At 47.9% G+C, this 13,717-nt stretch overlaps 1 protein-coding gene across 1 annotated transcript in view; it reads left to right on the forward strand.

Annotated features, from left to right (window-relative positions):
- Positions 1 to 13,717, forward strand: part of LOC106606050 (PH and SEC7 domain-containing protein 1) — a 62,716-nt gene that overhangs the window by 14,630 nt on the left and 34,369 nt on the right. Inside the window, exons 2-5 of the mRNA XM_014202127.3 lie at positions 3,308 to 6,009; positions 6,104 to 6,215; positions 8,772 to 9,303; positions 9,445 to 9,906. Coding sequence (XP_014057602.2) covers positions 3,502 to 6,009; positions 6,104 to 6,215; positions 8,772 to 9,303; positions 9,445 to 9,906 — 3,614 coding nt within the window. The 5' untranslated portion in view covers positions 3,308 to 3,501. The remainder of the gene's footprint in view (positions 1 to 3,307; positions 6,010 to 6,103; positions 6,216 to 8,771; positions 9,304 to 9,444; positions 9,907 to 13,717) is intronic.

Raw genomic sequence — 13,717 nt, forward strand, 5'->3', positions numbered from 1 at the left:
GGGTCTGGGATGATTTGGATCATGACACTATTTCCCTTAAGGGCATTTCAAAGGCGTACATACACAGATGTGTGAGATACTGATGACATGGGAGATGATTGTTTATCTTTAGTGATCAAATTTCCAGACCAAAAAAAAGCATAATAATCTTTTCAAACTATTCATTACTTTGCCTTAATTACCATTATCTGGCCTTGGTAACTACCTGCTACACTATAATTACTGGTGTCTCTGAGTGTCTGTACGTGATGTGTGAGGATCAGACTGACAACATTGCGTCCGGTAAGAGCTAATATTAGAGCAAGGTGCTGGCAGTGGCAGTGGTTGGGGCTTTCCTCCTCCTACTTATGATTTGTGTGGTAATGACTGTCCTGCCGTGACTAAGGTAAACAACGTGGAGACAACATAGAGAGAACAAGTTCCTCTAAAGGTGGGCCCATGACCTCTCAAAAGGAAACTATGTCAGAGCCACTATCGAATTTAACCAGACATTATATCAATTCCAAATGTGTTGCCTCTCTCTGGTATCTCTGTAATTAAACTCAAACTGAGAGAATTTCACACTTGCTATTCTAGACTGAGGAGATGGTGTGAGTGTGAACTTGACAGACACTACAAATTTGGATTGATAATAAAAAAACGTGGAATGTGTTGGGTAACCACAAAGTAACTTGTCTGCCTGCTGTTGTCTCTTGTTTTGGTTCATTCTGAGCCTCAAAGTTCAAGGATCCCTCACCTTTCAAAATAGCTTTGATTAATCCAACAGACCTCTTACAGGTCTGTTTCCAACTAGCAATCAGACACATTTGTGGAGTCCATCACAGATCCAAGCAAGACCTGTACTGTATGATAACAAATTGTTTACAGCCAGGAGCCATCACTTATGATACTATGATACATTATTATTTCTGGCAAAACATTTTCAGGTTTTACTCTTCTGACGCACTATTTTGAGAGGGGTCAGACTGTTCTGTGTAGTTGAGGATTCTCTGGTAACAACATATTACTCACAGAACACCTAACAGAGCTGAGAACACCAGAACACTACTCTTACCTACCTCCGCAGACACTCAAGCTGCTTCGCCATCGCTATTTAATAGCAGGAATAGAAAGCACATGTGGAAGTCCATGCCACTATATGGAAATGTTGTTTAGGTCGGCATTTGAACAGTTAGCCAGGGAATAGTGAGTTGTAAATGGTTGTGTGGGGGAAAAAAACGTGATGTACTGTACAGTCATGGCCAAAAGTTTTGAGAATGACACAAATATTAATTTTCACGAAGTTTGCTGCTTCAGTGTCTTTAAATATTTTTGTCAGATGTTACTATGGAATACTGAAGTATAATTACAAGCATTTCATAAGTGTCAAAAGCTTTTATTGACAATTACATGAAGTTGATGCAAAGAGTCAATATTTGCAGTGTTGACCCTTCTTTTTCAAGACCTCTGCAATCCGCCCTGGCATGCTGTCAATTAACTTCTGAGCGACATCCTGACTGATGGCAGCCCATTCTTGCATAATCAATGCTTGGAGTTTGTCAGAATTTGTGGGTTTTTGTTTGTCCACTCGCCTCTTGAGGATTGACCACAAGTTCTCAATGGGATTAAGGTCTGGGGAGTTTCCTGGCCATGGACCCAAAATATTGATGTTTTGTTCCCAGAGCCACTTAGTTATCACTTTTGCCTTATGGCAAGGTGCTCCATCATGCTGGAAAAGGCATTGTTCGTCACCAAACTGTTCCTGGATGGTTGGGAGAAGTTGCTCGCGGAGGATGTGTTGGTACCATTCTTTATTCATGGCTGTGTTCTTAGGCCAAATTGTGAGTGAGCCCACTCCCTTGGCTGAGAAGCAACCCCACACATGAATGGTCTAAGGATGCTTTACTGTTGGCATGACACAGGACTGATGGTAGCGCTCACCTTGTCTTCTCCGGACAAGCTTTTTTCCAGATGCCCCAGTCCTCAGCAGTCCAATCCCTGTACCTTTTACAGAATATCAGTCTGTCCCTGATGTTTTTCCTGGAGATAAGTGGCTACTTTGCTGCCCTTCTTGACACCAGGCCATCCTCCAAAACTCTTCGCCTCACTGTGCGTGCAGATACACTCACACCTGCCTGCTGCCATTCCTGAGCAAGCTCTGTACTGGTGGTGCCCCGATCCCGCAGCTGAATCAACTTTAGGAGACGGTCCTAGCGCTTGCTGGACTTTCTTTGGCGCCCTGAAGCCTTCTTCACAACAGTTGAACCTCTCTCCTTGAAGTTCTTGATGATCCGATAAATGGTTGGTTTAGGAGCAATCTTACTGGCAGCAATATCCTTGCCTGTGAAGCCCTTTTTGTGCAAAGCAATGATGACGGCACATGTTTCCTTGCAGGTAACCATGGTTGACAGAGGAAGAACAATGATTCCAAGCACCACCCTCGTTTTGAAGCTTCCAGTCTGTTATTCGAACTCAATCAGCATGACAGAGTGATCTCGAGCCTTGTCCTTGTCAACACTCACATGATGTCAGCTGGTCCTTTTGTGGTAGGGCTGAAATGCAGTGGAAATGTTTTTTGGGGGGGATTCAGTTCATTTGCATGGCTAAGAGGGACTTTGCAATTAATTGCAATTCATCTGATCACTCTTCATAACATTCTGGAGAATATGCAAATTGCCATCATACAAACTGAGGCAGCAGACTTTGTGAAAATTAATATTTGTGTCATTCTCAAAACTTTTAGACACGACTGTATGTGTTAAGTGTTGACAGGGCTGTGGTTGATGAGTTTTTAATTGATTAGTCAGTTACAGGACGTGAGTACTCTGTGCATGCACTTTCTCCAGCATTGCTCTATGCACAATTGTGCTCCACTGGTTGGTAACGATACAGCAGGACCTGACCCGGCTAACCATGATAGTAGGTTCAGAGGTAACAACCTTGAGCCTCACCCAAAATGACTGGGAGTAGCTGTTTTTTTATGTCTGTGTTGCCTACAGTCACCTACCCAAGGGGTCAGGGGAAAGCACCTAGACCATGGAGTCATGCGGTGATTCTGGTAGACAATGGCATGACCAAATCACCTCCCAGGTTATGCAAATGAGCAGATCAGAGGTTTTTTATATAACATGACACACATTCGGCTCCTCCGAGACAAACTTAGGTGAACACACACAAACAAAAAATACACACCACACACACACATTCAACCATGGATTCTGAGTACAGTAAGAGTCCCTGATATCCTTCTGTGTCTGTTTGTTTGTTTTATTGTCTTTCTTCTAAATGGTCCTAATATATTATTGACTCTTTTCTTTCTCTTTGGCAGACTGAAAAGAAGCTGAGCATTGCAGCATGGCGAAGAGGCCTGCCAATCATCCTCCAGCTTACTAACCCTCACCAAATGGACCCATTTTGTTTCATTTGGGGTTAGGAGGTTTAGGATAAGAGCACTAGTACTATCAAAGACCAAAAGAATAATAAAAATAGACAAAAGGCTCCACTGAGGCCAGTGTGGGGACCATGTCTACGTCAGGCAAGATCCTGCACCTGTATGTGGAGGTGAGGTCTGTCCCGGGGGAGGAAGGTAAGAAGCTGGGAGCTGGTGTGGAGGGGATGCACCCACTAGTGCTCCAAGGGCCTGACATCCTACCTCTGTCCCAGCACACCCCCAGCCACTCTACCTCCACCTCTACCTGTACCTGCACTTGCCCCTCCACCTCCACCCCCAGCCCAGCCTCCATGTCCCCAGGGGTGTTGCATAAAGATGGGGGCAGCAGTCCCAGCCTCACCTCCAAGTCCTCCTCCAGACAATCTGTCAGTTTCCAGCTGGACCTACCAGACAACTCCGGACCACCCACACACCATGGGCAGAGTCTGCCTTACGAGGGGATTGGTCATCTGCTCTCCACTCTCCAGCCTGCACCCAATGGGCCGCAGCATGGCAGTCTGGTGCTCGCCCGCTCCTCAGACATTGAGCACTACCACAGGAGGGTGCCCCTATCCCCTGCCTCCTCTGGGAGAATAACGTCCCCCTCGACTCCAACCAGTGGGCGCAGGTCCTACGATGGCTCTGGTGTGGGGGACGAGGGCAAGTGCTCTGTGGTCAGCTTTAGCTACATAGAGAAAGCCAGCATTAAGTCTGTGGACAGCCCCCGCAGTGCTGTGTGCCAAAGTGTACTTGAGAACCCTTTCTCTAGAGCCGTGGAGGAGGGGTATATGCCTGCCCACCTTAGGAAGAGGCTCAGTGACCCTGTGTGGTCGGACAGCTCCGGTAGCTCCAGCCCCAAACTGTCCTGTCCCACCTCGGGCAGGTCTCCCAGGACCTCCCCCTGCCTCCGCAGGGCCACTCTGGACACTGTAGCCAGAGAGGCCACCTACAGGGCCATGGAGGAATTTGGCTCCCCGGAACTGAGGCGCAGACTGGCGGCCTACAGCCCAGACAGAAGCCCCAGCCTGCCTCGGTACTACCAGCAGCAGCCCCGCTGCCAGTCCTGGGGTGGGTCCCCGGTACTGCCTAGGGGTGCCAAAACGCTGCCAGTCAATGCACACCTCATAGACTCTGATAGGAACCATGGTTTGAATGGCCTCCCCAGAAGCCCAGCTTCTCACCAGCTCTCTGTTCAAGCCAGGCAGTCCTACTACAACTACACCATGTCCCCTTCCAGTGTTAGCTGCCACCATGGTGTCCAGAACCACAGGCTGTGGCAAGGGGACGAGAGTCCCAGGCTGTCCTCAAAATGTGGGGACCACAGCCCCAGGTTGTCCTGCAAGTTAGGGGATGAGAGTCCCAGGTTGTCCTGCAAGTTTGGGGACGAGAGTCCAAGGTTGTCTTCCAAGTTTCGCCCACCATTACCTTCAGGCAGGCCTACTGCAATTCAGCATGAAATACCAGCAAGCATGATTACCAGCACCCCAACCTCTTGCGACCAGAGGGCTAGCAGCCGCACTCCTAGCGATAGCCCCTGCTTACCAAACAAGGTCAACTCCAAACAGTCAGGTCAGTCAAATGACAGCAAGCTGGGAGAGGGAATGAACCAGACGAGTGACAGAAGAAGTATCTCCCCGGCCACTAGCCCTCACATGGCCCGTAAGCTGGCAGAGGACACTACCAAGCTGTCCACTATCTTCATGGACAGGAGGACTCCCTCCCCCACTCCGTCCCAGGCTAACTCCACCAGGTCAGAGAGCCCCAAGTCTGGCTACATCTCCAGGGAGTCTCAATCCTACGCCACCCTCCACGGCCAGGGTTCTCCAGCACAGCCCCACCCTGAAGCTAACACCCACACACACTTACAGGACCATAGGTGGACAGACAAGGAGTCTCTTAGAGCTGGACCCCACTCCAGAGAGTCTAGACCAGGTCAAAGACAGGGGCAAGCCTCCCCCCTCCTACTGCAGAAGGGAATCTCCTCCCCTGCTATGCCAGCTACGCTGCACCTGGTGGTAGCGTCCCACACTCCTATCATAGACCCTCAGCTGCAGAGAGCTGAGCTGCTGACGAAAGACAGCCCCACCCTGCACCGCCACCAGCCCCCGCAGTACATGGGAGACCGGGGCTCCCCCAGCCTGGAGAGGAGACCGTATGACACCCGCTTTGACAGAGGAGGTCCGAGGGACAACCCGGCGAGCAGCAGGCGCCTGATTATAGGACTTGACATGGAGCCGCCAGAGAGCTGGAGCTCCAGGATGCAGCAGTGGAGGGAGAATGGGTCCGTTGCAGACAGGGAGGAGTCCAATAGTGAGAGTCCGACTGCTGATGGTGATGAAGTGTATGTGGTGACCAAGGAGGAGCTGCAGCAGAGGAGGGATGGAGCAGCTGTGTTGGGGTATAAACATGGGGTAATCAGGGAGCAGAGGGGGGAGACCCAGGACCATAGTGGGGCACTGGGGTCTTCCCAAAGCTCCAGTGGAGTGACAGGCAGTCTGGGGGAGAGCACTCAGCCAGAGAGGGACTGTCTCTCTCCAGAGACATCCAGCCAGTCCAGCCAGAAGAGCAATGACACTGAAGAGACAGCTTCTGGGATGCAGGTGTGTGTGTGTGTTTGTGAGCGACTGTTTACACGTGTACATTATACCTTATGTATCACCTACTCAATCATTCTCATTGTCTGTTGTGTTGTAGTCGGAAAGCGGTTCCTCTGTTCTGGGCCCATCCTTGCACTCCCAGAAGATTGCCCGTGCCAAATGGGAGTTCCTGTTTGGACAGCCCATAGAGGACAGCCATGATTCTAAAGGTGGGTGGTCCTGAAAGAGCTCTAATGCTGAGTTCATAGCCAAGTGGGAAGGTGGTATTTACCATATAAACTCAGCAAAAAAAGAAACGTCCTCACTGTCATCTGCGTTTATTTTCAGCAAACTTAACATGTGTAAATATTTGTATGAACATAAGATTCAACAACTGAGACATAAACTGAACAAGATCCATAGACCTGTGACTAACAGAAATTGAATAATTTGTCCCTGAACAAAGGGGAGGGGGTCAAAATCAAAAGTTACAGTCAGTATTTGGTGTGGCCACCAGCTGCATTAAGTACTGCAGTGCATCTCCTCCTCATGGACTGCACCAGATTTCCCAGTTCTTTCTGTGAGATGTTACCCCACTCTTCCACCAAGGCACCTGCAATTTCCCGGACATTTCGGGGGGAAATGGCCCTAGCCCTCACCCTCCGATCCAAAAGGTCCCAGACGTGCTCAATGGGATTGAGATCCGGGCTCGTCGCTGGCCATGGCAGAACACTGACATTCCTGTCTTACAGGAAATCACGCACAGAACGAGCAGTATGGCTGGTGGCATTGTCATGCTGGAGGGTCATGTCAGGATGAGCCTGCAGGAAGGGTACCACATGAGGGAGGAGGATGTCTTCCCTGTAACGCACAACGTTGAGATTGCCTGCAATGACAACAACCTCAGTCCAATGATGCTGTGGCACACCGCACCAGACCATGACAGACCCTCCACCTCCAAATCGATCCCACTCCAGAGTAAAGGCCTCGGTGTAATGCACATTCCTTTGACGATAAATGTGAATCCGACCATCACCCCTGGTGAGACAAAACCGCGACTCGGGTTTATGACCATAGGCAACGTTGTTGCCGGTGAAGTCTGGTGAGGACCTGCCTTACAACGGGCCTACAAGCCCTCAGTCCAGCCTCTCTCAGCCTATTGCGGACAGTCAAAGCACTGATGGAGGGATTGTGCATTCATGGTGTAACTCAGGCAGTTGTTGTTGCCATCCTGTACCTGTCCCGCAGGTGTGATGTTCGGATGTACCGATCCTGTGCAGGTGTTGTTACATGTGGTCTGCCACTGCAAGGACGATCAGCTGTCCGTCCTGTCTCCCTGTAGTGCTGTCTTAGGCGTCTCACAGTACGGACATTGCAATTTATTGCCCTGGCCACATCTGCAGTCCTCATGCCTCCTTGCCGCATGCCTAAGGCATATTCATGCAGATGATCAGGGACCCTGGGCATCTTTCTTTTGGTGTTTTTCAGAGTCAGTAGAAAGGCCTCTTTAGTGTCCTCAGTTTTCATAACTGTGACCTTAATTGCCTACCGTCTGTAAGCTGTTAGTGTCTTAACGACCGTTCCATAGGTGCATGTTCATTAATTGTCTATGGTTCATTGACCAAACATGGGAAACAGTGTTTAAACCCTTTACAATGAAGATCTGTGAAGCTATTTGGATTTTTATGAATTATCTTTGAAAGACAGGGTCCTGAAAAAGGGACGTTTCTTTTTTTGCTGAGTTTACAACTGGGAAAAATCTACTTGAACATCCCTCCAACTGGTTATTACTAGTGGGAAACAAAGGACATCCAGCCAACTTGACACAACAATGGGAAGCATTGGAGTCATCATGGGCCAGCATCCATGTGGAACGCTTTCAACAACTTGTAGTCCATGCTTGTAGTCCATGCCCTGACAAATTGAGACTGTTCTGAGGGCAAAAGGGGTGCAACTCAATAGTCGGAAGGTGTTCCTAATGGTTTGTGCACTCAGAGTACATGAAAGCTGTTCTTTTAGTTTATGGTTGACGCAGCATGTTGGCCATTAGCCAATCAGCGTTTCTCAAACTAGTTCAAAGCACGTGAATGCATCCAACTGGAAATTACAACCTTCCCACTTGGTTATGGACGCAGGATTTGCCTCACTGTCTTACTCTTCCTCCTCCAGTTCAGACTTCCTAGTTCGTCAGCCCCTTCTCGTAAACAAGCAGCTACTTTCACAATACTCCTGTAATCCAATTAGCTCTGGCTAGCTTTGGCTTTAGCGCCATCATGGCCTGGCATCAGCTCTGTCCTTATTAAAGTCTGACTCTCTTCCTTCTCAAACAAATACTTTCTTTGTTTGCCTTTATTGATAGTTTAGAGTCTAGACATCTCAGCCTCATACATAGCTAATGTGTTTCCTGTATCTGTTCCCTTGCTTTTGATTACATTTTCTTTATCTCTGCATCTCTCTCACTCATTTTCCATCCATCCCTATTATGTTACAGTACTCAGTTCATCCCAGACAGTCTGTTATAGGTCCCAAAACAGTGAATGTCAATAAACAGTACCACTGTAATAACAATCTATACATTTAGAACAGGTAATTGTACTAAGTGCTACCAAAACGTTGAACGCTATTACCGTAGTCAGTCCACTCAATACTCAATCATAATGGAATACAATCAAAAAAATGACTACTGATCTTTAGAACAGGACTTTTTTTTTAAACTAAAAGGCTAATTGTTCTATATTATTCCTACTCACTTTTACATGCTCACTTTGTCTCTTTTGATATCCCAGACTCCTCTCAAGCCCCCCTGAGTGGGACCTCCAGTGAGTCTCCCTTGCCCACCTCCTCCCTGCTCCTGAAGCCCACAGGTCACTGGAGGGGATGGGACGATGAGAGTCAGAGTTTATCCTATCACGATGTCCAGCAGGTGGTGGATTTGGTGACTCCGCCCCCGGTCACTGTGGTTGGCTTCTCGCCCAAGACGGGTATCATCCGGAGAGCCATCAACTACGCTGAGACGGACTTAGATGCAGTGCCCCTGAAATGCTATAGGGAAACAGACCTAGATGAGGTGATATTGGCTGAGAGAGAGCAGGAGGAGGTGGACTCTGCCTTTGGGAGTAACCGCAGTGTGCTCGGCACCTCTGCCTCCAGCGCCAGTACCATAGTACGTACTGACGGAGAGGAGGACGAGCTGGAGGAGGACGAGCTGGAGGAAGAGGAGGAGGTGGTGAGCTGGGCCAGTGTGAGGATGCAGGGGGATAAGAAGAGACAGCATGCCACCCAGGAGGACAATCAGGTGTACAGTCTGCTGCTGAAGGGGTGAGATATTCACTGCAGTTCAGACACACCATACCCTGTAATAAGTATGTAAAGCATTTATAGAGACACAAATATAGTAGATATTTGCCAATCAGATACCTCATGTGTTCCTAATACATTCTACATGGTCTCTTCCTGTAGTTGTCCCCTGGACCACATATCGGATGCCCAATCAGCCCTGAAGTCCCCCATCTCAGTGTTCAGCCCTCGCAGGACCTCAGTGGACAGCCTGGACTCTTTCAGCCGCCACTTCGAAAGGATCATGGAGTCTCACCGAGCCAAGGGCACCTCCTACAGCAGCCTGGACAGCGTTGACCTCTTGACCTCCAGCGGCCCGCCCATATTCACCTTTGACCTGCCCACCCTCACCCCTGAGATCCAGAGCCAAATTTGTGAGAGTGCGCGTCATATCATCGAGCTGAGTTTTGCCCCCTTGGCCCATCCAGAGCTCCCTAGTGTGTCTGACCCCACCTGCTCTGAGAACACCCTGGCCCCCACAGGAGAGGGGCTCAGCAGCACCTCTGAGCAGGATTATACTTCAGGAGGGAAGTCCCGGTTGGAGAAAGACTGCTTGCGAACTAACTTAGACTTGCCTCTCATCAGGTGAGTGACAGACAAACGTGGACATCTAAGGTTTGTTTCATTTTGTATCAGCTTCTCTGCAGTGTCCGTGCAGGAGAAAGTGGTCGCACATGCACACACACACACACACACACACACACACACACACACACACACACACACACACACACACACACACACACACACACACACACACACACACACACACACACACACACACACACACAGCTGCACACACAACATTTTAACAATCTCTAAAGAATTGTTTAGCGTTGATATCTCTTGAGTGCATTTGTGTGTTTGTTTGCCATTGTTCGCAGGGGCGTGTGCTGGCAGATGGTGATGGTGGCAACACATTTTGTTATATGAAGACCCTATTATAAGATATAGGGTCATATTATGCAGTTTCATAATGATGAACAGCTTATGCTGCATTGGTAATAAATCTCTTTACTGCTGCTAGACGACCACTGTCACTAAAATCTCATGCCATGTGTTGTCCCTGGAATGGCTGTTCCCAATTACTTTGATTACATTTAGATGTTTAGGGCCTAAAATCTAAGCATGTGTGACTGGCATATGTTTGGTCTGGCATTTCCAATATTGACCGATAATGTCTGCTTTGCATACAGCTGTTTTGATCAGAATATGACTGACCTGACAAAATTAACCGTGTAGACATACACTACGTGACCAAAAGTAGTTGGTCCCGCCTTTGCTGCTGTAACAGCCTTCACTCTTCTGGGAAGGCTTTCCACTATATGTTGGAAAATTGCTGCGGGGACTTGCTTCCATTCAACCATGAGCATTAGTGAGGTCAAGCGGTTGTTGGGAGATTATGCCTGGCTCGCGGAAGACGTTCCAATTCATTCCAAAGGTGTTCGATGGTGTTGAGGTCAGGGCTCTGTACAGGCCAGTCAAGTTCTTCCACACCGATCTCGACAAACCATTTCTGTGTGGACCTCGCTTTTTGCACAGGGGCATTGTCATGCTAAAACAGGAAAGGGCCTTTCCCCAAACTGTTGCCACAAAGTTGTAAGCACAGAATCGTGTAGAATGTCATTGTATGCTGTAGAGTTAAGATTTCCCTTCACTGGAACTAAGGGGTGTAGCCCGACCCATGAAAAACAGTCCTAGACCATTAATCGTACTCCACCAAACTTTACAGTTGGCATTGGGGCAGGTATCGTTCTCCTGGCATCCGCCAAACCCAGATTCGTCTGTTGGGCTGCCAGATGGTGAAGCGTGATTCATCACTCCAGAGAAAGTGTTTCCATTGCTCCAGAGTCCAGTGGCGGCGAGCTTTACACCACTCCAGCCGACACTTGCCGATCTTAAGCTTGTGTGCGGCTGCTCGGCCATTGAAACCCATTTCATGAAGCTCCCGACGAACAGTTATTAGGCTGACGTTGCTTCCAGAGGCTGTTTGGAACTCGGTAGTGAGTGTTGCAACCGAGGACTGATGATTTTTACAGGCTTCAGCGCTCGTGTGTCCCGTTCTGTGAGCTTGTGTGGCCTACCACTTCGCGGCTGAGACGTTGTTGCTCCTAGACGTTTCCACTTCACAATAACAGCACTTACAGTTGACCGGGGCAGCTTTAGCAGAAATTCGACAAACTGACTTGTTGGGAAGGTAGCAAGCATCCTATTACAGTGCCACATTGAAAGTCACTGAGCTCTTTAGTAAGGCCATTCTACTGCCAATGTTTGTCTATGGAGATTGCATGGCGGTGTGCTCGATTTTATACACCTGTCAGCAACGGGTGTGGCTGAAATCGGCAAATCCACTAATTTGAAGGGGTGTCCACATACTTTTTTTGTGTGTATATGGTGTACTTTATATGCCTGTGGAACTCAACCGCAGAAATTCAGTTGTACCACTAGATGAGGCCAGAGAGCCACTGTTTCTTTTGTTGAATGTTTATCCAGAAATTAGTTTTGAGTACAGTACTGTCTGTAACATGGAGGGATTGTGTGTGTTGTGGTTTGAATTCCTGTGATTTGGTCTCAGCAGTATGATACTTCTTTGGTTAAAGTATTCATGTGGACTTTTGAATGGATGTGTGTGCCTCATGTTTTACTTGAAAAGTGAACAAGTGTAATGTAGAGTAACTAAATTGGTAATTTTCATTGCAAGGTGTAGGTTATCAGTCCCTCCAACCCTGCTAAGAATGGAGTTATTATAACTTTGTTTATGAGACAAATTCTATTAATATGGGCCTGAGAAAATCTAGGTACCCGGGCCCTACTAGTGAATGTTCATATACAGTATGCATACGTGTACATTATATAAAACAAATAATGAGTATACCAAACATGAGGAACACCTTCCTAAAATTGAGTTGTGCCCCGCCCTCCCTTCCACAAGAATGCTGGCCCATGTTGACTCCAATGCTTCCCACAGCTGTGTCAAGTTGGCAGAATACACATGGTGAAACTGTTGAGCGTGGAAAAACCCAGCAGCATTGCAGTTCTTGACACAAGCTGGTGCGCCTGGCACCTACTGCCATATCCATTTCAAAGGCACTTAAATATTTTGACTTGCCCATTCACCCTCTGAATGGCATACACACAATCCATGTCTCAATTGTCTGAAGGCTTAAACATCCTTCTTTAACTTGTCTCCTTCTCTTCATCTACACTGATATGAAGTGGATTTAACAATTGGGATCATAACTTTCCCCTGGTCAGTCTGTCATGGAACGAGCAAGTGTTCTTAATGTTTTGTACACTCAGTGTATGTTCTACTGTATGTGTAGACCTACTCATATCCATTGTATCTTCCCATCCAGATCAAATCAACATTTATTGGCCACAAACACATGGTTAGCAGATGTTATTGCGGGTGTAGCTAAATGCTTATGTTTCTAGATCCGACAGTGCATCAGTATCTAACAGGTAATATCTAACAATTCCACAACAAAACCTAATACACACAATCTAGTAAAGGAATGCAGTGACAGAGCAGCTAAGATGCAATAGATAGTAAAGTATATAGTATATACATATGAGATGAGTAATGTGAGATGTGTAAACATTCTTAAAGTGGCATTATTAAAGTGACTAGTGTTCCATTTATTAAAGTGGCCAATGATATCAAGTCTGTAGGTAGGCAGCCGCCTCTCTGTGCTAGTGATGGCTGTTTAACATAATCTGATGGCCTTGAGACAGAAGCTGTTTTTAAATCTCTCTGTCCCAGCTTTGATGCACCTGTACTGACCTTGCCTTCTGGATGGAAGCGGGGTGAACAGGTAGTGGCTTGGGTGGCTATTGTCCTTGATGATATCTTTTGCCTCCCTGTGACATCGGGTGGTGTAGGTGTCCTGGAGGGCAGTTTGCACCCGGTGATGCGTTGTGCAGACCGCACCATCCTCTGGAGAGCCCTGTGGTTGTGAGCGGTGCAGTTGCTATACCAGGCGGTGATACAGCCCGATAGGATGCTCTCAATTGTGCACCTGTAAAAGTTTCGATTTTTTTTCAATCTCCTGTGGTTGAAGATGCGCTGTTGCGCCTTCTTCACCGCACTGTCTGGGTGCGTGGACCATTTCAGTTTGTCGGTGATATATACACCGAGGAACTTTCCACCTTCTCCACTGTGTCCCATTGATGTGGATAGGGGGGTGCTCCCTTTGCTGTTTCCTGAAGTCCACGATCATCTCTTTTGTTTTGCTGACATTGAGTGAGAGGTTATTTTCCTGACACCACACTCCGAAGGCCCTCACCTCCTCCCTGTAGGCTGTCTCGTCGTTGTTGTTAATCAAGCCTACCACTGTAGTGTCGTCTGAAAACTTGGTGATTGAGTTGGAGGCGTGCATGGCCACGCAATCGTGGG

Source organism: Salmo salar, chromosome 01 (assembly GCF_965601325.2).
Source record: "Salmo salar chromosome 01, fSalSal1, whole genome shotgun sequence".
Classification (NCBI taxonomy): Eukaryota; Metazoa; Chordata; class Actinopteri; order Salmoniformes; family Salmonidae; genus Salmo; species Salmo salar.